This window comes from Salmo trutta, chromosome 25, assembly GCF_901001165.1.
Source record: "Salmo trutta chromosome 25, fSalTru1.1, whole genome shotgun sequence".
Classification (NCBI taxonomy): Eukaryota; Metazoa; Chordata; class Actinopteri; order Salmoniformes; family Salmonidae; genus Salmo; species Salmo trutta.
In genome coordinates this window covers 26,453,359-26,478,784 of record NC_042981.1, presented here as the reverse complement: position 1 = coordinate 26,478,784, position 25,426 = coordinate 26,453,359, and the positions used below count along the sequence as shown (strand labels likewise).

General features: G+C 45.6%; 1 protein-coding gene and 1 long non-coding RNA gene across 3 annotated transcripts in view; one reads left to right on the top strand and one right to left on the bottom strand.

The window, feature by feature from the left end:
- Positions 1–22,443, top strand: part of LOC115162269 (BTB/POZ domain-containing protein 7) — a 45,540-nt gene extending 23,097 nt beyond the window's left edge. The window contains exons 4-11 of the mRNA XM_029713419.1: positions 16,134–16,342; positions 16,948–17,023; positions 17,292–17,452; positions 17,615–17,758; positions 17,888–18,077; positions 18,179–18,357; positions 18,510–18,905; positions 19,035–22,443. Coding sequence (XP_029569279.1) covers positions 16,134–16,342; positions 16,948–17,023; positions 17,292–17,452; positions 17,615–17,758; positions 17,888–18,077; positions 18,179–18,357; positions 18,510–18,905; positions 19,035–19,790 — 2,111 coding nt within the window. The 3' untranslated portion in view covers positions 19,791–22,443. The remainder of the gene's footprint in view (positions 1–16,133; positions 16,343–16,947; positions 17,024–17,291; positions 17,453–17,614; positions 17,759–17,887; positions 18,078–18,178; positions 18,358–18,509; positions 18,906–19,034) is intronic.
- Positions 22,444–22,935: 492 nt separating this feature from the next.
- LOC115162270 (uncharacterized) lies at positions 22,936–25,069 on the bottom strand. 2 transcript variants are annotated; one of them, XR_003869506.1, is made up of 2 exons: positions 23,908–25,069; positions 22,936–23,618 (listed from the first exon to the last, which is right to left on the bottom strand). It is a non-coding gene; the product is annotated as an uncharacterized LOC115162270 (long non-coding RNA). The 2 variants fall into 2 exon arrangements; XR_003869507.1 differs by having other exon boundaries at positions 24,605–25,069.
- Between the last annotated feature and the right edge of the window lie 357 nt (positions 25,070–25,426).

Sequence of the window (25,426 nt, the reverse complement as noted above, 5' to 3'; positions counted from 1 at the left end):
GGCTTCTATTTGAGCCAGGTGCCTATTTCCTTAATGCACACAGCTTTTGCTCATTTGTATAGTTAATTGTTTAATTCCAGCATTTGCTTCCAGCCTTTTAATAATTGTGTTCATTTCCTGCACTAATTTATAATTTACACACTGTCCTGTTTATTTTGTCTCAGTATGCCTCTGTCTCGAGATAATTATTATTCTGTCACGAAAAAATCAAATGATTATTCTCCTCTTTGACTGTGCATGTTTGGCAGTTCTTACTTTCACCACTAGAGGGTGATCAGACGATTTCTGGGGGTCTGTTAGTGGTGCTTGAGACAGCCGTTTGTTCACCCACACCCATCCGCAACCGCTCGACTATATGTGAAAAGTGAAAATCTGAGGCCTGCAACCAACCCTAACCCGCTAATATAGAAAGTGAAAGATTTTTTGACGGGGGTGCAATTTTTTTATGTCTGATTTTAAGGGTCGTCCATACCAAGGACGATAACAATAACGGTCACTATAACGAATCAGAAAATAAAATGTGTTCAAATTCAAGTGAACAGGAGCGTTCAGACTACAGCGATAACTACAAAAAGAGTGGAAAACGATAACGACAGTATCGTTTGTATCACTTTCAGAGTGATTTGTATTTTTCCCTGTCCCTTTAACTATAAAATCTTGACAATCGATCAAAAACGCGTTCTATTGAAGCGGTCTAGGTGCGTAAGGCTGCTCAGAGAGGAGAGAAGGCAGAGCGCACGCTAAGCTTGCCTGAATAACTGGGCATGTGTGAGCATATTGGTGGCCACATTAATTATAGTACGACTTGGGAGAATGATGTGCCTTTCTGTACCTTAGCTGTCGAGAAAATACCCATTACTGATCCAAGTGATTGCCAAATCAGGCCAAAACTAGATTATTATTATTTCGGAATGAAACATGCATTTAAAACTCAGGGATTTTTAGCAGATATTGAAAGGGCATATTCACTGTAGTTTACAGCCTAGAATATAATTATTTATAAAATGCATTATTGCATTGTGTTGTTATAGCCTAGGTGTCATAATTTTCTTGTCCCTAAAAAGTTTAATCAATTGGGGAGATTTCCGAACTGCGTGCCTGCGGGGACTGGGAGCGCAGCCTAGGGAGCACACTATCCTAGGCTACCTGTCATTTCATAATCTGATGTAAAAATATCTATTTCACTGTGTAAATCCATTGGCTATAGGCTATTCACTGCAGTATTAGGCCTAATATTTAGCTAATGAATGATGGGTTGCATACACTTCTAACTTATGCTACACATCTCTACCAACTGGGCAAAAGTGGTTGAATCGACGTTACCAAGTCATTTCAACCAAAACAATGTGATGACATTAAATCAACGTGGAAAACTGATTGGATTTGCAAAAAGTTAACATAAGGGCATTTTGTAATTTTTACACCTAACTTTTAACCTAAATCCAATGACATGGTGACATTTTTTTAAAGTTCACGTTAGTTGAATTCACATTAGTTGAAATTACGTCTGTGCCTAGTGGGTAGTCTGTCTTCACTGTTCTCTTTGCGCAGTTACGCACCGCTTCTCAGCTACAGCTATTCCTCCTAACACTTGGAGTCCCAGGAAAAGCTAGACTACAATAGCTTGTTGTACATTTCATTCAAGCAGTTTATTTACTACTAGCCTATCAAGGAGAGATTTCAGCTTGCTGAATGTAAAATAGGGGAGTTTTAAAGGAGAGAGAGCACACGATGGTGTGATCAAAGTACACCATATGAGTAGCCTGCTAATGTACCTTTCTGGAACTTGTAAACTGTCGAGAATAGAACCAAACTGATCCATGTGGGTGCATAATCAGGGCTAGGCCGTATGCAGTTTTTTTGGCATGAAGCATTCAAAACTGTCACGGTTGTCGTCGGTGAAGGAGGACCAAAACGCAGCAGGTACGTGTAGGCTCATCTTGACTTTTATTAACTTTCAAAATGAACGTACAAAAATAACAAAACACGACCGATCAACAAAAAAAACAGTCTGGTAAGGCACAATGCGAAACACAGAACAATCTCCCCCCAAAAGACAAACACAAACACACCCACATATATGGGACTCTCAATCAAAGGCAAATAGACAACACCTGCCTTCAATTGAGAGTCCCAACCCCAATGAATCCAAACATAGAAACAGAAACAGACACACTAGACTCAACATAGAATTCATGAAACTCACCCAGTGCCCAAAACCCCGGAATACTAAATCAAATGCCCTCCTAACTCATACAACACCCAGAACCACATAAAACAAATACCCTCTGCCACGTCCTGACCAAACTACAATACTAATTAACCCTTATACTGGCCAGGACGTGACAGTACCCCCCCCCCTTAAAGGTGCTAACCCCGGAAGCACCTTAAACAAAAAACAAAAAAACAACAACCCCAAACAACAACAACAAAAAAATTCCCCTTACTAAAGGGAGGGAAGGGAGGGTGGCTGCCGTCAACGACGGCACTGTGCTACACCCCCCCTCCCCAACCCACCTATATCAGGAGGTGGCTCCGGTTCTGGCCGTTCCAGGCAGTCGGGCCACTCTGGCAGTTCGGGGCAGTCTGGCCAGTCTGGCCGCTCGGGGCAGTCTGGCAGCTCGGTGCAGTCTGGCAGCTCGTGGCAGTCTGGGCAGTCTGGCAGCTCGGGACAGTCTGGGCAGTCTGGCAGCTCGGGACAGTCTGGGCAGTCTGGCAGCTCGGGACAGTCTGGGCAGTCTGGCAGCTCGGGACAGTCTGGGCAGTCTGGCAACTCGGGACAGTCTGGGCAGTCTGGCAACTCGGGACAGTCTGGCAACTCGGGACAGTCTGGGCAGTCTGGCCGCTCCGGCAGTTCAGGGCAGTCTGGCCGCTCCGGCAGTTCAGGGCAGTCTGGCCGCTCCGGCAGTTCAGGGCAGTCTGGCCGCTCCGGCAGTTCAGGGCAGTCTGGCCGCTCCGGCAGTTCAGGGCAGTCTGGCCGCTCCGGCAGTTCGGCGCAGTCTGGCCGCTCTGGCAGTTCGGCGCAGTCTGGCCGCTCAGCGCAGTCTGGCCGCTCCGGCAGTTCAGCGCAGTCTGGCCGCTCCGGCAGTTCGGCGCAGTCTGGCCGCTCGGCGCAGTCTGGCCGCTCCGACGACTGTTGACTGGCGGGCAGCTCCGACGACTGTTGACTGGCGGGCAGCTCCGACGACTGTTGACTGGCGGGCAGCTCCGACGACTGTTGACTGGCGGGCAGCTCCGATGACTGTTGACTGGCGGGCAGCTCCGACGACTGTTGACTGGCGGGCAGCTCCGACGACTGTTGACTGGCGGGCAGCTCCGACGACTGTTGACTGGCGGGCAGCTCCGACGACTGTTGACTGGAGGGCAGCTCCGACGACTGTTGACTGGAGGGCAGCTCCGACGACTGTTGACTGGAGGGCAGCTCCGACGACTGTTGACTGGAGGGCAGCTCCGACGACTGTTGACTGGCGGGGCTGGGTTTACGCACTTGAAGGCTAGTGCGGGGAGCGGGAACAGGACGAGTCGGACTGGGTTGACGCACTTCCGGGTCCGCACGAGGGACAGGAGCTGGAAACCCAGGGCTATGGAGGCGCACAGCCGGTCTAGATCTTACCTCCTGCACAACCCGCCTTGGCTGGATGGAACTAGTAGCCCTGTACGAGCGGGGTGCTCGTACAGGGCAGACTGGGCTGTGCAGGGGCCTGATGGTAGCCGTGCGTAGAGCGGGAGTTGGGTAGCCTGGTCCTCGGAGGCGTACCGGCGACCAGATGCGCTGCGCAGCATCCTCCTACCAGGTTGGATGCCCGCTCTAGCACAGCACCTGCGAGGGGCTGGAATAACTCGCACCGGACTGTGCGTGCGTATGGGTGAGAGTGCGCTCCTCAGCGAAACATAGCGCTCTCCACCCCATACGCTCCTCCATATAACCACAAGTTGCTGGCTTCCGGCTCTTCCTACGCCTAGCCAAACTACCCGTGTGCCCCCCCAAAAAAAATTCTTGGGGGTGCCTCTCGCGCTTCAACGCTAGTCGTGTACCTCGGAAACGTTCCCGGTCCATACCAGCCTTTCGCATTTCCTCTCTCTCTCTTACCACCTGTCCCCATGGAAGGCGATCTTTTCCGGCTTGGATCTCCTCCCAAGTGTAGGAGCCTTCTCCCTTCAAGATCTCCTCCCAAGTCCATCTCTCACCATAGTACAACTCAAAATCCCACTGCTCCTTCTTCTGCTGCTTGGTCCTGGTTTGGTGGGAGATTCTGTCACGGTTGTCGACGGTATGTGCAGGCTCATCTTGATTTTTAATAAATACAAAATGAACACCAAAATAACAAAAAAAACGAAACCACGAACAACAAAACAGTCTGGTAAGGCACAAGGCGAAACACAGAACAATCTCCCCCCAAAAGACAAACACACCCACATATATGGGACTCTCAATCAAAGGCAAATAGACAACACCTGCCTTCAATTGAGAGTCCCAACCCCAATGAATCCAAACATAGAAACAGACACACTAGACCCTCCTAACTCATACAACACCCAGAACCACATAAAACAAATACCCTCTGCCACGTCCTGACCAAACTACAATACTAATTAACCCTTATACTGGCCAGGACGTGACAAAAACAGGACGTTTGAGCAGTTCTTCAAATTAGCCTACATCATTGCAGTTTACAGCCCTAGACAATAATTGTGTACTCACTTGATAACAATAATACTTTCCTCATTGCAGTGTGTTGTTGTAGCCTAGGTAGAATAATGTTATTGTCTCAACGTAGGCCTAGTGGTTAGAGTGTTGAACTAGTATCCAAAAGGTTGCAAGATCAAATCCCCCAGCTGACAAGGTAAAAAATCTGTCGTTCTGCCCCTGAACAAGGAAGTTAACCCACTGTTCCTAGAATTTCATTGAAAACTAGAATTTGTTCTTAACTTGACTTGCCTAGTTAAATAAAGGTAAAATAAATAAATACAATTATCTAGGTAATATTTAGCTTCTTACTTCAGCTACACATATCCAGCTGTTCCTGTGCATAATAGGCTATAGGCTATGCAAGCCACTCTGATATTCCTCTTCATGTGAAATCTCAGGAAAAGCTATAGGCTACAAAAGCAATAGGACATTTATTTTGAGCTTTTTTTATAGTAGGCCTAATAGCCTTTTCATGTAGAGAAACACGCTTGCTCTTGCAAATTGCTGAATGTAAAATAGGCCTAGGCCAAAGGAACTGTCAGGGAACGTTAAGGAGAGAGAGAGAGTGCGTTGGTGTGATCACTTTGGCCAGTGATCATAACATTGTTGCACTGATGCATTACAAATGGTTCTCGTCCTTGGTGTGGACGGTCCTTTAGATATGTTTCTGTTATATAATTTCTGACATTTTTGTAGGCTATTTGTTAGTCAACATGTCTGTAATTAGATATATGCAGCTTCTCCTCTGTCATTATCTGTTGCCCTAGAAGACTAAATAAACCCTTACTCACCAGAATAATGTCATAAATGATAGAATGAAGGCTTTAATCTAGTTGACATTGGTAAAGTTGTCTCTGTCATCTCTGCTTCTTTCACGGAGCAAAGACGTTTATGGACCGTGGAGAAATGCAATAACAAAAAAAAGACTGGAAAGATTTTCTGTGCAAAATGTCCAAATGACATCAGTTTGACCGGTTGTAAGGAAAACTGATCAGATTTCAGTTTGGCTTTGATGCCTATTTTATGTGGTAGAAATACAATCAGCTTGTATGATTCTGATAAAGATAGCACCCACACAGATGGTATCTAACTGCACATTCACATTCTCTCAAGATGCTGAAAGAAAGAAATCATATTTCTCCACTCCTGTTCCCAAGTCAAAATTTGCCTACATCTGGTTTATAATTTTACTGCAAGAAATGTTTCATTCTGTAGGAGTTAATATTAAGACTGCGAGAGGTTACAGACCTACTGTCAGTGTCCAGATTTCAGTTTCCATTTAACCCATCTGAACAGTAGGCTACAGTTCCCTTGACATGCCATAGGCTTATTTAAAGTCCCGTATTGTGACTGTGGAATTTGTATAGAGCCTCACAATCATCACATATAACACAGCCGGCACTACTATCATCCTCTTTTACCAAATCTTTCCCAAACATTACTTTCCTGGCCGTCCCTTCTCTTTATTTTCAACTCTCCATTTTGCAGATTTTCTCTTATTGAACTTCGACATTGCCCCTGTGTATCGACTTTTTCTGCCCGTCCCCAAAAGCATTTGACGATTGGCGTGTAGACTATTTGGCACACATACAGATTGGCGTATAGGCTATTTGGCACGCGTACAGATTGGTGTATAGGCTATTTGGCACGAGTACAGATTGGCGTATAGGCTATTTGGCATGCGTACAGATTGGCGTATAGGCTATTTGGCACGCGTACAGATTGGCGTATAGGCTATTTGGCATGCGTACAGATTGGCGTATAGGCTATTTGGCATGCGTACAGATTGGTGTATAGGCTATTTGGCATGCGTACAGATTGGCGTATAGGCTATTTGGCATGCGTACAGATTGGTGTATAGGCTATTTGGCACGCGTACAGATTGGCGTGTAGGCTATTTGGCATGCGTACAGATTGGCGTATAGGCTATTTGGCACGCGTACAGATTGGCGTATAGGCTATTTGGCACGCGTACAGATTGGCGTATAGGCTATTTGGCACGCGTACAGATTGGCGTATAGGCTATTTGGCACGCGTACAGATTGGCGTATAGGCTATTTTGCACGCGTACAGATTGGCGTATAGGCTATTTGGCACGCGTACAGATTGGCGTGTAGGCTATTTGGCACGCGTACAGATTGGCGTATAGGCTATTTGGCATGCGTACAGATTGGCGTATAGGCTATTTGGCACGCGTACAGATTGGCGTATAGGCTATTTGGCACGCGTACAGATTGGCGTATAGGCTATTTGGCACGCGTACAGATTGGCGTATAGGCTATTTTGCAAGCGTACAGATTGGCGTATAGGCTATTTGGCACGCGTACAGATTGGCGTATAGGCTATTTGGCACGCGTACAGATTGGCGTATAGGCTATTTGGCACGCGTACAGATTGGCGTATAGGCTATTTTGCACGCGTACAGATTGGTGTATAGGCTATTTGGCACGCGTACAGATTGGTGTGTAGGCTATTTGGCACGCGTACAGATTGGCGTATAGGCTATTTGGCACGCGTACAGATTGGCGTATAGGCTATTTGGCACGCGTACAGATTGGCGTATAGGCTATTTTGCACGCGTACAGATTGGTGTATAGGCTATTTGGCATGCGTACAGATTGGCGTGTAGGCTATTTGGCACGCGTACAGATTGGCGTATAGGCTATTTGGCACGCGTACAGATTGGCGTATAGGCTATTTGGCATGCGTACAGATTGCTGTATAGGCTATTTGGCACGCGTACAGATTGGCGTGTAGGCTATTTGGCATGCGTACAGATTGGCGTGTAGGCTATTTGGCACGCGTACAGATTGGCGTGTAGGCTATTTGGCACGCGTACAGATTGGCGTATAGGCTATTTGGCATGCGTACAGATTGGCGTATAGGCTATTTGGCATGCGTACAGATTGGTGTATAGGCGATTTGGCACGCGTACAGATTGGCGTATAGGCTATTTGGCATGTGTACAGATTGGCGTGTAGGCTATTTGGCACGCGTACAGATTGGCGTGTAGGCTATTTGGCACGCGTACAGATTGGCGTGTAGGCTATTTGGCACGCGTACAGATTGGCGTGTAGGCTATTTGGCACGCGTACAGATTGGCGTATAGGCGATTTGGCATGCGTACAGTTAGGTCTTAAAGCTTAGGCTTATGCACTAATAAAAGATAATGAAAGAAAAGCATTAATGTAGCCTATATATATAAATGGCACAGGAATGATACATTTGTGGATTTTGTAAGTTATTGTTTTCTCTTTTATTCAACCCGCCCACCCACCACCCACCTGCCCTTCATATACACAATATTTCATGACCCTAAACCCCCCCCACACCACGGATATAACCATGCGGACTGCGAGTCCAACTAGGGTCTGTGCTCCGAAGATGTTGACTGTTTTTATGCTTGCCAGTTAGCTAGTTTTTCTCAGCTGTGGATAATGGATAACAGTTTCCTACTGGCGAAAACATTAAACCTCATAAAATAAGTAATGATAATTCACGGTAGCCTCGTAAACAATTAATTTAGACATGCCGTTTATTTGAAACTGGCATTTATTTGATGAAATGTGTGCCATTACCCAGCTATTAAAAGGGACAGGCAGCTATTTGAGACTCAGCGTTTAATTTAAGTTTTACGGTACAGGGCTATATATATATATATATATATATATATATATATATATATATATATATATATATATATACATACATTACATGATGAAAAGTATGTGGACACCTGCTCGTCGAACATCTCATTCCAAAATCATGGGCATAAATATGGAGTTGGTTCCCCCTTTGCTGCTCTAACATCCTCCACTCTTCTGGAAAGGCTTTCCACCAGATGTTGGAACATTGCTGCGGGGACTTGCTTCCGTTCAGCCACATGAGCATTAGTGAGGTTGGGCAATTAGGCCTGGCTCGCTGTTAGCGTTCCAATTCATCCCAAAGGTGTTCAATGGGGTTGTGGTCAGGGCTCTGCGCATGCCTGTCAAGTTCTTCCACCGATCTCGACAAACCATTTCTATATGGACCTTGCTTTGTGCACAGGGGCATTGTTATGCTGAAACAGAAAAGGGCCTTCCCCAAACTGTTGCCACAAAGTTGGAAGCACAGAATCGTCTAGAATGTCATTGTATGCTGTAGCATTAAGATTCCCCTTCACTGGAACTAAGGGGCCTAGCCTGAACCATGAAAAACAGCCCCAGACCATTATTTCTCCTCCACCAAACTTTACAGTTGGCACTATGGATTTGGGCTGGTAGCGTTCTCCTGGCATCTGCCAAACCCAGATTTGGCCGTTGGCGTGCCAGATGTTGAAGTGTGATTCATCACTCCAGAGAACGCGTTTCTACTGCTCCAGAGTCCAATGGCAGCGAGCTTTACACCACTCCAGCCGACGCTTGTCATTGCGCATGGTAATCTTAGGCTTGTGTGCAGCTGCTCAGCCATGGAAACCCATTTCATGAGGCTCCCGACAAACAGTTATTGTGCTGACGCTGCTTCCAGAGGCAGTTTGGAACTCGGTAGTGAGTGTTGCAATCGAGGACAGACACTTTTTACACGGCAGTCCCGTTCTGTGAGCTTGTGTGGCCTACCACTTTGTGGCTGAGCCGTTGTTGCTCCTAGATGTTTCTACTTCACAATAAAAGCCCTTACAGTTGACCGGGGCAGCTCTAGCATGGCAGATATTTGACAAACTGACTTGTTGGAAAGTTGGCATCCTATGATAGTGCCACGTTGAAAGTCACTGAGCTCCTCAGTAAGGCCATTCTACTGCCAATGTTTGTCTATGGAGATTGCATGGCTGTGTGCTAAATTTTGTACACCTGTCAGCAACAGGTGTGGCTGAAATAGCCGAATCGACCAGTTTGAAGGGGAGTCCACATACGTTTGTATATATAGTGTACTTGTTTTTTTTCTCAAACCTCCCGCAGGCCAGATTGAATGGGCTCGTGGCCCAGATTCAGAGCCGTATGTTCCCAACCCTACTATAATTCCTATGGCTGTATTCTCCATATATCCTCATCTCAAATTCCCTGCTTGTTTTGGTAATGTTTTTGTCATTTGCAGACATTAGGCCAGTTTAAATGGGGAAAAACAGGACTGTTTCTCTGCCCTCCCTCCCAGTAACAGATTGCTCCAGGCAGGGGGTTGTAGGGGTCTCCAGTGACAGACAGTCTTATTGATACACAGCTCTGCTGAGTAGAGAGCCAGCCAGCGCTGCTGTCAGGGCTCCATCACTCCTTTATTTATCACAAGACAGCTGTCCTCTCTCCTTTGCTCTCCCTCTCTCTGGCTGCTGTCACTCTCAGCACTCTGAGTTGACCCCCAGAGCTCCCTAGAATGTCAGATGGAGACGAAAGCGGAGCTGTTGTCAGTTTATTACCGTCACCTCCCATTTCAATGAGAGATGGTGTTTTAAACCTGAGGGGGGGTTGCTCTCTTCATGACTGAGAGGTTCAGTTGAATATAAATGTACTAAGTCACACATGGGAGGTATGTTTCTCACCTCCGCTAGGCAGCGGTCATGATGATGTGTGGTGTGCTGCTAACAAAGACCCCTCACACCTTTCTCTGACAGCTGAGTGACAGGTTGAATTATTTGAAAAACTTGCCCCTCCGTCAAAATACGCCTTGAAATATCAATATAGAAGACTGAGGGTGAATAGATTCCATTTGCCCATCTGTCTTCAACAGCTACATTCCATCTCTCTTGGAGATCGGTGTGGTTTTGCCTGTGTTACAGATTCAGTAGTAAAGTCCCTGATTATGGCCATTGCCCACCCACTCCATCACACAGGCATAAGGATTAGTGTATTGTGAAAGTGGTCTCTGTCACACTACTGTCACTAGCAGCATCACAGACAGGAAATGATGTGCTACTGGGCCGTAGAGAAGATTAAAACATCAATCTGTCAGACAACAAACACAAAATGTTAATAACAATAACATATTTTTATTTCTAAAAGGTTTCATGTAAATCTCAAAGTGTAGGGTGATTCCTCACGATACTAGAAAAAAATACCATGATTTTGGTGGATTTTCACAACATTGTATCTTAAAGCATAGTTAAGAAATAATGAATTGAAGTTGGAACATTTGTGACATTTTGGCCTCAGCCAGATCTCCTTTAAGACTCTATAAGGTTTCATCTCAAGGTGCTACAAAGCATAAAATGGTGTCATATGACGCTTTACCGCTCGCTCTGTAATATGAGTAGTTTTTTTATTTCAATAACGATTGTCTTACATTCATTTAGGGATTAGTGTATTGTGGAAATGGTCTCTGTCACACTACTGTCACCAGCAGCATCACAAGCAGGAAACTACTGGGCCATAGAGGCAGAGACAATGGGATGATTAAAACCTCAATCTGTCAGACAACAAACACATTATGTTAATAACAATAACATTTTTATAAAGCTTTTCATGTAAATCCCAAAGTGACTGTTAAAAGAACATAGGGCACAAAGAACACAAATGAAGTCACTGCACATAATACACAACACTAATACATGGACAACTTGAGAATAGATAAGGGGTAGGGGGAGTGGAGTAGAGCAGTCAGTTTGCTGGTTATGAAGGCACAGTGGAAGAGATGGATCACACACACAGCTGGCCAGATCCTCCTTCCCCCTCCCTGCGTTGTCACTCTCAGGGTCGCCAAAGCAGCTTTAGCACCAGGCAAACTGTCATCCCTTCAAACCTCCCCTCCCCCTACTCCAAGCCCCTACTCTAGGGTATTTATATCTCCTCTCTCTCCCACAGAGAAGCAACATCAGTTCCCATGAAACCCCATGTTCTGTGGAATGGCTGTGGTGTATGTTGAGTATCAAGGTCCTCTCATTTTGTCTGTGCTATAGCCCTCTATTTACTTCCCTGCTTTTCATCTCTCCATATTCCTTTTTTTCTTTCTCTTTCCTGTGTTAGTTATCCTCCTCTCAGTGACACACTAACCTTTTAACATGCACACACACACACACACACACACACACACGCAAAAAGACATGCTCACCCAAGTGTCAAATGAGCTGGAAAGGCCCATGATTGCATTTCCATGTGAAAACCTTAAGTGACCTCAGCTGCCTGTCAGAGACCTGGGTAGCTGCAAGCTATCTCAGGAGACACTTGGTATGCTGATGTCAGAGGCTGAGGTGGAGCTCTGTCATCTGGCAGTCTCTTCCTTCTCCTCCTCTATGTGACTTCACTGCTTCCTCTCCGTCTAGTTGAGGCCAGGGTACACTTTCACTAGAGGTAGGGGTCAATCTGATATCCTCTTTATCCATCAGCAATTATCAACCTTATTAGGGAAAAGGGGATACCTAGTTAGTTGTACAACTGAATGCATTCAACTGAAATGTGTCTTCCGCAATTAACCCAACCCCTCTGAATCAGAGAGGCGCGGGGGGCTGCCTTAAACGACATCGTCAGCACCCGGGGAACAGTGGGTTAGTTAACTGCCTTGCTCAGGGGCAGAACGACAGATTATTACCTTGTCAGCTCAGGGATTCAACCCAGCAACCTTTCAGTTACTGGCCCAACACTCTAACCACCAGGCTAAATGACTACTAGACAGAGGAGATCACTCACTCTTTTACTCACTCTCACTTAACTGACATTAAAAGCCTTTCAAGCACAGTGAGAGTGATGATAATGAGTGGCTCAGCACACAATGCAGATTTTCTCTCTACTTCCTCTCTCTCTTTACACACACACACACACACACACACACACACACACACACACACACACACAGAGAGAGAGAGTAATGACTCATCTGTGGAGACCTACGGCCCATTACAATCATAATTCATGTGCGGTGAGTTTTTTTGTCATTGATTAATACGATTAATGACCATACCGCCGCACACCTTGGGAGGAAATAAAAAATGTTAGTCAGTTAGTCTTCAGAGCTGCTTGCTGATGTGAGTGTTAAGAGTGGTAGTGAATGGGATCTGAATTTAAATCTAAACTTGGCGTTGCATCTACGAGGCTGTTGCTCGGTCCTGTGTCTGACTAACAGCCTTCCATTAGGAGAATCAGTCAGCTGTTGTGTTATGTTTTAAGGATAAGTCTTGGTCTGTGATATTGCTGTCTGATCAAGTCATTTCTCTGGTTAACAGGCAGAGCTTGACCTATGACGTGAGTGAACCCTAATGCAATTGGACCAAGAGAGACTGAATCTCCACAGATATCAGTCCAGTAGTGTTTTTGTTAGCCTTGGGCCTACTTGTGTTCCAAGCAGAGAGGATTTCCAGTTGCTCCTGGGCAGAACTTCAGCTTATCGGTTAACTTAGAAGTTGGACTTAAACCTCAGGTGGTCGGACAGAGCCCGTCATTCTGTTTAAGTCTCTCCTCCTTCCTTTTTGTTTTGTTTGAGACAGCAAAGAGCTAGGTCCTTGAGTAATTAGACACGATTCAAGTCCAGCACAGTGTTTACAGGTCTTGAGTGCGGCTGATGTTTAAGTGGGTCTGGAAATGTTGTGTTCCATAAACACAGAGCTCCAAATAAAAACAGCAAGACAAAATGCCTCATTTATTGCAGTGTCAAATATGTGGTTGCCATAACACTCATTGTGTTGATATTCTTGTCAGTCTACTAGGCTCCAGTGAATGCATAGTGCCACCCGTGGAAGGAGAGAGGAGGGGAAGGAGGAAGGGGGAAATGGCTTTAGTATTACATATAATGCTGATTCGAATCTCCGGCTCATAATAAAAGTGCAAAGCTTTCTTTATAAGGCTGAATGGTGCTGTGAATTGTAATGGGCTAATAGAGAACAGAGCCGTCTGCTTTCATGTGCTGCTGGTCCCCAATTGGGAATCTTTACCTTTCAAAAGGAACGTGTGTGTGTCTGTCTATGTGTCTTCCCCTGCTCAGAGTGCGAGCAGAGATAAGGACAAAATGAGAGGGATACGGTCGTTACTAGTTACCACAGCCACAAAGTCATAATTATGTCTAAACCCCGCCTATTTCTACTATTTCTATTCTTAAAATCTGATTTTAAACCTAATCTTGACCTTAACCACACTGCTAACCTTATGCCTATCTCTAACCTTAAATTAAAACCAAAAGCTAATTTTTGTTTTCATACATTTTTACAATATAGCCAATTTTTACTTTGTGGCTATGGTTACAAGTGACAACTGAGGGATACAGAGAGTGGAAGGGGGGGAGGGAGAAGTGTGGAATCCATTCCCTATTCTAGGCTGTTTATGGGAGATAAAAAGGCAAAATGCCTGTGTCCACGTTTCAACTTAATCTGTTCTCTTAACGATTTCCATCCTGCATTTAAAACACTGTGGGGGTCTGCTAGAATCTCTGCCTAGCTAATAAAAGTAAAGGAAGGGACCAAACATGTAGGAACATGTAGGTTTAAGTGTGTGTGACAGTTGAAGGGAAATAAACCTTTTAAATGCCAAAGTAAGAGGGCAGGAGTCAATTTCCCAGAGTGCATTTTCAAAGCAGTTTCAATGGCGAAAGGTAGTGCAGCAGATCAAATCAAATTGTATTTGTCACATGCTCCTTATAGTGAAATGCTTACATACAAGCACATAACCAACAATGCCGTTTTGAAAAAAAAGGGGGGAAAAGTGTTAAAGTATTTACTCAAATAAACTGTAGTAAAAAAAATTATAATAACAAATAACTAAAATAGAAAAATAACAAATAATTAAGGAGCAACAATAAAATAACAGTATGGAGGCTATATACAGGGGGGTACCGGTACAGACTCAATGTGCGGGCCACCGGTTAGTTGAGGTAATATGTACATGTACGTAAAGGTAAAGTGATTGCATGGATAATAAACAGAGTAGCAGCAGCGTAAAAATGGGGGTGGGGTGGGGACAATGCAAAAGTCCGGGTAGCCATTTGATTAGCTGTTCAGGAGTCTTATGGCTTAGAGGTAGAAGCTGTTAAGCTGTTGTGCGGTAGTGGAGAGAACAGTCTATGACTAGGGTGGCTGGAGTCTTTGACCATTTTTATGGCCTTCCTCTGACGCCGCCTGGTTTAGAGGTCCTGGATGGCAGGAAGCTTGGCTCCAGTGATGTACTGGGCCGTACACACTACCCTCTGTAGTGCCTTGCGGTCAGAGGCTGAGCAGTTGCCATACCAGGCAGTGATGCAACCAGTCAGGATGCTGTCAATGGTGCAGCAATATAACTTTTTGAGGATCTAAGGACCCATGCCAAATCTTTTCAGTGTCCTGAAGGTGAAAAGGCGTCATTGTTCCCTCTTCACAACTGTCTTGGTGTGTTTGGACCATAATAGTTTGTTGGTGATGTGGACACCAAGATCTCACACAGCACACAGATAAGAGTCCCATAGGAGCGCTGGTACTAGAGCTCATAACCCAGCTATTCCCAGGGCAGGGCAGGCTGCTCGGCTCCACAAGCCCCATACAGAGCCAGCAGCAGCAGGGTCAGGGCTGGGCAGGGGCCACTATAAAGTAGACTAGTATCTCTGTCTGTCTGTCTGTCTGTCTGTCTGTCTGTCTGTCTGTCTGAGGCACACGGTGTGGCACTATCACTGACATCACACTGCCTGGTATCATTTCCACTGTGTTGACTGTCAAAAAGAAAGCCAAATTATTGATGTGCCCTTGTGGACATGTACTAGTTTCCTATCTACGTTAATATAATTTGATTGTTTGATGTTTATTCTGCTTGTATCTCGATTACAATTGCTACTATGACTACCACTATAGCCATTTCTGAAATTCGATTTCACCCCAGATTTGTTCAAATAGCTACAGTATATCAGGTACCTAATTCATAAACCTTCTGCGACTTTTAATTCGTTTTTGATTCATTTGTGTGTGTTTGCATGTTGCTCGAGAGTGTGTGTGCGTTTGTCCATGTTTTTTTTGTGTGTGCGGATGTGCACACATGCATGTGTGCTTATACGATGTGTGTGTCTGCGCAGCATTCTTCCCTCTGGCTGCTGTGTTTACTTAGTGTGGTGAATGGGAGGTAGAGTGACTGAAACACATGAAGGTATCAAAGGCATTTCTGTGGGGTTGTGTGTAACAGAGTTAAACCAGTATGTGCTCTGATTTGGAAAATGCAAGGAGGGGGTTGTGGTGCAGGGGGCCGAGGGGAAGGGGAGTTCTCCCCGTGGTGGTAAATAGGAGGGGAACTACTGCAGCCATCTGAATGGCTCCAGAAGTGACCGCTGTGTGACTGTATTGCGGGATATTTATGGTTCAATTAAATCACCCATTAAAACTCTTACCACCATTCTAACAGAGTATGACTTCCCATATAATAGATATAGAAAATGTAGCCTGGGCCCATATTGTACATGCTGTAGCCACAGAGAGGAGTTGGTTGAAGCACAAACTGACTGGACAACCAGGCTATTAAAGAGGCTGTTCACTCGGTGATATGAGTGTTAGACTGAGGTATCTAACCACTGTGGTGTGTGTTCCTGTCTCCTCTCCTAGGCTGTGAGGACATCGTGGTGGAGAGCCTGTCCCTGGACTCTCTGGTCCCCATCCTGAAGTGGAGCTCTCAGCCTTACGGCTCCAAGTGGGTCTACCGCCAGGCCCTGCACTTCCTGTGTGAGGAGTTCAGCCAGGTCGTGACCTCTGAAGTTCTCTACGAGCTTAGCAAGGAGCACCTGCTCACCGCCATCCAGTCAGACTACCTGCAGGTGACCACCGCTGTCTGTGTGATTAGACTGAATGCATTTACCAATTATGTATCCTGTCTAAATTACTCATTTGTAGACTGTGCTTTGATTTGAATGTCCAAATGGCTCATTTGTAGTCAGTGCTTTGATTATAATGGCTGACAAAATAAGAAAAAACGTTTTTATGTATTTTCAACCATCCAGTTTTCACGTAAATCTGCGAGGCAGCTAGGGTATGATTGGTTTGATAAAATGATTTAGTGAAGTGGCAACACGCACGCAGATGCATAAACACAAACACAAACGCATGTAGTCTGGAGCACAGACAGAGTGAGAACATTCCCTGGAGGCATTGCCTTCAAGGATGGACTCTAATTGAAGCTGAGCTCTGGTCTGCTCTGCTGTGCCAAACTCCCTGGGTATCACACAGGACGGCTGAGGTGAAACGCTGTAATCCAACCAGACAAATACAACACTCAGCCACAACTACACCATGTCACACCATCAACCACATATGCAAGCATCCTCACTGCAATGTTTAACCTTGTCCTTACTCTTTTCCTTCCCTATCACCATCCCCCAATCTTCTTCTTTTGCACCCCTGCCCTCCTCTCTCCCTTTCACAGGCGAGTGAGCAGGACATTCTCAAGTACGTAGTTAAGTGGGGCGAGCAGCAGCTTATTAAGAGGATGGCAGACAGGGGTAAGATAATACACTCCATAATTGCCCTCAGAGCAGGCCCCCTAATGGCTCTGGGAAAATACACTCTAAAGGGCTATAAAAGAAGCCAAGTTCTATCCTTAAAATGGGAGACTCTGAAGCACCTCAATTGTAGATTGCAGTATTTTGTTTTTGTGTAGCTCTGAACCCGACTGAAAATACTGTATCATAAAACAATAATGAGTGTAGTGTGTATGTTGGCCGTCCAACTACGAACTGTGTGTTTTTTGCGTCTGGTTTCTTTTCCCAGAGCCCAACGTGCTGAGTGGGACGGCCCACAGTGTGAACAAGCGGGGGGTGAAGAGGAGGGACCTGGATGTGGAAGAACTGAAGGAGATCCTGTCCCCGCTGCTGCCCTTCATCCGCACCGAGCACATCCTCCCTGCCAACAGTGACGTCCTCTCTGACGCGGTCAGTAGTCATGGATGATTCATCATATGTTGGCTTCAATACAGTTTCTGCTGCCAATACGTAAAGTGCAATCAATCTATCTATCATGTTGACTGACCTGTCCCTCTAGGTGTGTTCTTTTGTGTTCTCTTTAAATCACCCCCCTCCTCTTCCCGTCCACAGACGAAGAGGGGTCTGATCAGCACCCCTCCCTCGGACATGCTGCCCACGACAGATGGGGGCAAGGCCAATTCTTGGTTGCGACAGAAGAACTCTGGCATCTACGTCCGGCCCCGTCTCTTCTCTCCCTATGTAGAGGAGGCCAAGGTAGGACACTCAGCATCGAGGGGTTAATGACGATTAGCAGTGCAGGTTATCTCTGTTCGATCTCATCTCTGAGGGTTTGGGTCAGGCCGAGGTCATACAGACTCCTAACCCGTCTCCTTCTCCCCTCAGTCTGTGCTGGATGAGATGATGGTGGAGCAGACAGATCTGGTGCGTCTGCGTTTGGTGCGCATGTCCAACGTGCCTGACACCCTCTACATGGTCAACAACGCCGTGCCACAGTGCTGTCACATGATCAACCATCAGCAGATGGCCAACAACCAGACCACCGTCCCGTCCGTGGTGGCAAATGAGATCCCAGGTTAAAGGAGAAGACTGGTGTCAATAAGGAAGCCATTTTGTATAACATATTAGTAACATTGACATGGTCCACTAATCCTCTGTGTGTGTGTGTCCTGTCAGTACCCAGACTGGCGGTGGTGAAGGAGATGATCCGGAGGCTGCAGGAGCTGAGGCACACAGACCAGGTGCAGAGGGCCTACGCCCTCAACTGTGGCGAGGGGTCCACTGTCAGCTATGAGCTGCAGCTGCGTGTACTGAGGGAGTTTGGCCTGGCGGACGGGGCTACTGAGCTATTGCAGGTGAGGGGAAACATTCTCGGGTACAGGGAGGACCAGGTCTGAGAAAGTAACCAGGCTATAGACTGATAGATGGTGTACTATGCTGATGACTTGTATGCATTGTAGTTGTAGACCATTTAGATGCCAATGCTAAATCTTTTGTTTATTCTCAGAACCCCTTCAAGTTCTTCCCAGAGGAGCGTTTTGGAGACGAGAGTCCGGTTCTGGCCCTGCGCCAGGCAGGACGTTGTCGGGTCAACAGCAGCCCAGCGATGGACAGCATGTTCTCAGACCTGGAGGGCCTGGCTGGGTTTCACCCCCCTCTGCCTCCCCCTCCACCCCCATACCACCCCCCTGCCACCCCCAGCCATGCCCAGCTGAAGGGGGCATGGAGGCCCCGTGTGCCCATCCCACCCCCCACCCGCTCCTTCTCCTACCCCTGTAACCGCACCCAGCTCCACGCCTCAGCCAAGCATGGTAGCCCAGACTACCCCTCTGCCCCCAGGCCTCCACCTCCAGACTGCACCAATCCCCAGGCCATGGGCCGAGCCCTGCTCGTAGAACCACAGGTGAAGGTCCACATGTCATGCTGTGTGTGTGGATTGCATTTGGTCAGTGTAGCTGTAGAAGTGTATTGTGCTGTGGTCATGTATAGCTCTAACTAGCTGTGTTTTGTGTGCTTCTTTTTGTTTCTCCAGCTGAGCATGGAGCCTGTGATGAGGGAGTTCATGCCTGACATCGCTCTGGGCGTCTCTGTCATGACCCTGAGGGAGCACCATATGGGGAACAGGGACGGTGACAACCCTCACCCTCATGGCCCCACCCCCACCCCACACCTCCCTCCCGGACCCTGTCCCTCAACTCGCCTCAGCCATGGCCACGCTCACTCCTGTAAGAGGCACGCTCCAGAGCCAAAGCTGGAGGCCCAGGCAGAGTTTCCTGACCTCTACGACTTCTCCTGCCGACCAGCCACTCCGACCTCCAGCCACCCCCTGGCTCCTCCCTTCGCAGGGCCAGACCTCTACAGCCACAGCCCCTCCAGCAGCCTCCCTCCCTCCTACGTGTCTGACACCCAGGGATGGACAGCTGAGGCACGCTCTGACCCCCTGCGCTTGGACGTGCTGGGACTGCCCCCCCAGCGGCAGGATGGAGCTCTGGCTAATCCCTCTGGTTCCCATGCCAAGGCAGGACATGTCCCCAGAGGACGATCAAACAATGAGACTGACCTCACTCACGGCCTTGGCCACTTGTGGGGCTCCGCTAGTGGAAACCCAGAAGGGTATGAGGAGAAGCTGTCGGCCCACAGTGAACCCCAGGAGGAGATGGGGGTTACTGGCGAGTCCACAGGGTCAGGGGCCCAGCAGCCTCATAGAAATAGTGTTAGCGAGGAGGCTAACAGAGACCGCAGGTCGCCTAACAAGCCTGACTACCCTTACAAGAAGTCAGCACTTTAACCCCTGGGGAGGAGTGGGGGTTGAGTTGTCTGAAAGGGAAAGGTGGGGGAAATGACCTCCTGTCATGGACAGCAGCGCACTAATGAGTGTGTGAAGGGTTGGCTAATGATTTCTATTTATAGATTGTGTGTGTAAATATCCCACCTCCTCCAGCCCTCCCTTTATGACATAGTGCTGTCTTCACCTCACGTCTCCTCTGATTGTTACAGACAAGCGGCATCCAGTCTGTAGGTTAGAGAAACAGCAGTGACTGTAGTGTTGCTGTCAGACTGTTGAATTGAAGCTTGCTGAAGCTAACCTCAGTGCTGCAGTTTTACAAAATCATTCCAGCAGTACTGTTTAGGAGGGGTTTTGCCTATTTTCCTTGAGCCTTGTTGCACACAGAGGTTTGTTGTAACCTCTTAGATGTGGGAGTCAGAAAGGAAGATCATATCATTACGATCCGATGTGTTATGATCGTAACAATTGTGTAATATAGCTGAAATATGTGCTGAGGACATGTGATATACATAAGGACTATAGTCATCAGCATATACTTTACCTGGGAGATATATACATAGGATCTCAGTATAAACTATTGAACACCAGCACATAGCTCCAAACAGCGTTATCTTCATGATAAAGTTATGTAAAAACATGTCTGTATTTTCTTGCTCCTCTCATTTGTATTTCCTCTCTCTTCCTTGTAGCATTCCTCCAGTACGTACCTCACCTGATTGGTTACATTTGATTTCCCCTTCCTGGTGATGAGTACTAGGCTCTGGCTGGTTCGGATCAGGCAGGAAGTGGATCAGACGGGAAGTAGGTCTGTGGAGGCTGTCATTGTTCTCTCTGGATACCGCTGTTGTCTTCTGGGTTATTGTTTGTGTCCAGAACTCACCAGTGCTGCTTCTGCACAGTCTCTGGCTTTTATATTCTCACAAAAGCATGAGCCTAGGATTTTCAGAATGAGACAGGAGGGTGAGGGCATAGGTTGATGACTGAGGTACACTGGGAAAGATAAGGGTGCCATGGCAACTGTTGTACAGTGGTGTGTGATTGAATGCGCTAGTCAGGAGATGTTTGTATTCAGCAGAATGTGTGTGTGGTTTCGTACTCCCAGGCAACTGTTTAAACAGTATCAGTACTGTAGACTCAGTATCCATCTTTAATCAGGTCTGTATTTACATATCAACACGAGGCTCTGAGATGATTAACCAGTGACCGACCATAGAATGGTATGGCCAATATGCTTGAAACCACCTTGCTCTTTCAATGGAATTAACAATTAGAAGCCTTAATCCACATTTTGAAGTGACCAAACGGGATTCATCACAAGCGTGATGCCACCACTGGCTCTCCTAGTTGTCAGTGTGACTCTTCTGTACACCCTCTACACACACACTCCATTCCAATGTACTCTGTCTAATGTTAATTTTGGTTGTTCCCATGCACTCCGTGACCACCATCACGCCACCTTTTGGCCAATCCTGGACCTGCTCTTTCTCTCTCTGTCATCAGAGGTTATGGCATATTGAATGAGAGCTATCGGGCCTGTTGCTACAGAAACCAAAGTGCACACATCAGAGCCTGTAAGATCAGCCACACCTGTCTCTCCTATGACAAACTCATGATACATAAAGAGGAAACATTGCACTGTAGGAACAATCCATTTCACATGGGAGCAGGGGGGAATATGAACAAATGAATTTAGAACAAAAGGGATCCAGAACACCTAAATCATTCTTTAGTAAATAAAATTGTATGGCCTCCATCACCTGCATTCTACCATTCAGAAATCCTGAGCATTGTCTGTAAATAATAATTTGATATACTGTACAACAGAAATCCTTGTTATTACATCTTAGTGGCTTTAGATGAATTATTCAGCTGTTTTGTAGCTGTGGAGGACTACAGTGTGAAGTTGTTTCGAACCACATTTCACCTAGAAAGAATAATCAGACTCAGATTTTTGTTCTTAAATGTTTTGTTTTATGTAAATTGTTTAATATTGTTATTGGTGAGAATACCACGATTGTGTAGATTTTATACATTTTATTTTTAAATCTAGCACAGGATTTTAAAATTAGCACAGGAACATGTAGATGATCTGTAGATATTCACTCTGCCATGTATTAATGAAGTTGCAGGGCAGAAACATGTTTTTTTCCATCCAGTTTGCTTTGGGGAAAAAAATTCAAAACTTCAGATTGCTCATGTTCATGTTGGTTAGTTGCTTTATTTTCCAGGACAGTGTTCCCTTTGAATAAAAAGCATCTACATTCTCTTTTTGCTCTTTGCTGTCAGTGCCTTCCCCTGCCAGAAACTGGGCTTTTGTTGGAGAAGTGACTGATATCCTATGCAAGCCTTTTCTACAAGCTTACCAACCTGCATCAAATAGTCCTTCGTAAAACTCATATAGCTAATTATTTGTTTACATAGTGGGTTTTTTGGTACCTTTGAAATTGAACCCTCTGGAACTGTGATTGGTTATTTGTTGAGAACTTTATAATTGAACAGGTACTTTGTACTCGTTTGATCTATATAAACACTTCTGTAGATTCCTGTACTAAGTTGTATTTAGTTTCACTGGTTCTATTTTTCTACTGTTACCTTAAAAGGTGCATAACAGTGATGAACTTGGGCATCTTTGAAATAAACTGCTTCAATATAATTCTAGACTGTGTTAAGTCATTGCGTTCAACCTAGAATAACAATGAGTCAGGCATCTAAGAAGTACTTTCTGGTTCAAGAAGCAGTGCGACTTCGCGGGGTCGTGTTTCGGAGGACGTATGGCTCTCGACCTTCGTCTCTGCCGAGTCCGTACAGGAGTTGCAGTGATGGGACAAGACTGTAACTACCAAGTGGATATCACGAAATTGAGTTGAAAAAGGGGTAACACGTTTTTTTAAGAAGTACCTTCTGGTATTTGGATGACAAGTAGCCACATAATTTTTACCCAATTTTATTTAACTAGGTAAGTCATTTAAGAACAAATTCTTATTTTCAATGACAGCCTAGGAACAACGGGTTAACTGCCTTGTTCAGGGACAGATTTGTACCTTGTCAGCTCGGGTATTCAAACTTGCACCCTTCCGGTTACTAGTCCAATGCTCTAACCACTAGGCTACCCTGCCGCCCCAATCATGTCACGGAGTGTGCTGGATGAACTATTCAAATGTTTAATTAACAGGAATGCTAGTGACAACATTAAATGGTCACATACTGATCTGTTTCAATATGAATGACAGTGATAACATCAAATGGTCACATACTGATCTGTTTCAATATGAATGGCAGTGACAACATTAAATGGTCACATACTGATCTGTTTCAATATGAATGACAGTGACAACATTAAATGGTCACATACTGATCTGTTTCAATATGAATGGCAGTGCATCCTCATCAGGTGTCACATTATTATGAAATTCTAATGACAACTTAGACATAATTGACCAAATAACAGTAAGTCCATGACTAAAATGACTAGATTCCATCAGCATCTCTCCAAGCCTGCTAACAGTATGCTACTTGCATGGTCCTTCAGCTTCTCATAAGACATGGAATGCCATTTGAAATCCATGGAGTACCATTCGAGAACAACTTGTTGGACAAAACTTTCAACTTCATAAACCTCAGTAACAGCATATTTTATAGCAGCACTGTTATTTCAAGCAGAAGGTGTTTGGTGGACAGAACTTTTTTGCTATGAACCCAAAGTAACATTACAAAATTGCACAAGTTAACAACAGGACACCGTGGGACAGAATGACATCAGCTGTTCATCTGTCGCCTCTTCTTCATCAGCTCCCCAAAGAATTGGTGGATGGCTTCTGCTGTGATGACCTGAGAGGGAGAGGGGAGGAGTGGTTCAATGGGGATTAGAGGTGAACGACCAAAGTAGTAAGTCTGCAGTACTTGTTTTGTTTTTCAGCTACTGTTTGGGCCCAAGCAAATCAATTATATACATTCAATCATTCAGTGCTGACATGTCAAGTAACCTGCAGTATGGACTGCTGCTCATAGATTTTGGTTTCTTATGCTGTGTTTGTGTGCTCTCAGAATTATTGGAAATATTCTGGAACTATCACCAGACATTCTGTCCTCGGAGAACAATAAACATACAGCACCTCACCTCCATCAGCAATCTGCTGTAGGAAAGCCATCAGTTCAGTCTCCATCTCAATAAACTCAGAGATAGAAGGAACAACATTTTACTTTCATCAATCAGGTTCATCAAATGGTATAAACCCTGTGTTAGGTTACATCTACAGTTAATAACTGCCAAACAAATAAATGAAAAAGATGGTCCCCATCCTTAAGTTAAACAATCTCCAGTTGCTGAATGCTGTCCAGAGTACTCTGGCCTGACATAAGCAGACTGTTGAGACTAGCAGATCCTTGCTCTATAGTGCCTCGGTTCTCACAGGCCAGGACCATGTCTGACTCATCCAGCAGGCCCTCTGAGCAGAAATGCCAACACATATTCAATGGAAACAGCTCTCCACCTTTATCCAATCCAAAGGGCTGAGACGACAATGTGCTGAAGAGCCCGTAAAGTCTATTGCTACCTCATACAACCCAATGAAACGGTTAGCTACAGCAATCTGTTCCACATCAAATAGCTAAAAACAAGTGGCTGCACTGTGCTTTGAATAAATCATGGCAAAACACACAATCTCAAGAGAGAAGCATCTTTACTGGTCCACCTTGCAGCTGACGCAGGTGCACAGCTTGACTCTCCAGTGGTTAGGCCAAAACACAACACCTTCCCTAGCGCTCTCCAAGCCGTGGGCCTTCAGCTTCCTCAGCCTGCACTACACAATACTGACCTGGCTCTTCACAGGAAGACCTGCGTTACCTTCCCTGCCTCGCCTCCAGACCGTAGTCGGGACGGCTCAGGGGAGCCTTCACTTGCTAGCTCCAGGGCCAGAGCAATTTACAGATGTTCTGGGGTAATTCCCACATTTGGGGATCTTATCCGCTGCTAATGACGAGTTAGTCTGGAATTCCACTGAAGTAGTTAGCTTTTATTAAAACTTTTACATAATTTGAGGTTGTCCGTATGACAAAATAATATAGTGGGCTAACGGAGCAAAAACAGCGTGACTCACAGTTCGGGCTACATCCGCACAATTGAATCCAAAACCGAAAGTTAATTTACTACGTTACCCATAACGCACTTCAGTGTTTTAAAGCTATACCCCCATTTTACCAACACTACCCCCATTCTGGATGGTGATTAGACCTAACACCACTCATACAAAGGCACAACACCCAATGGTTTTCATTTCAGTTACATGGACATTAGACATGTTACCCCTTTGGGATCATGAACAAAAAAAATTCTTCTTCTTTTCAGTCCACAAAGTTCCCTGAACTTGTCCTGTTCAGTAATAACTTCACTTGACAGAGAAAATAGTCTATACAGTCCATATTCCCTAATTGCCCGAAAGCACATGGAGCGGTGGGTAACAGCATACAAGGGCTGTTGGTTTAAGAGGAGGATACCTAGAGAAAAAGGCAAGTCAGTGGTTCCAGTACATAGCAGTACATTGTGTCGTTCCAGTGTGAATGCAGGAACTCAATTTATCTCTCCTGAAAAAGTAAGAAGGTTAACACTGTTCTATTTCAAGAATGTTACTTTCCGTTTA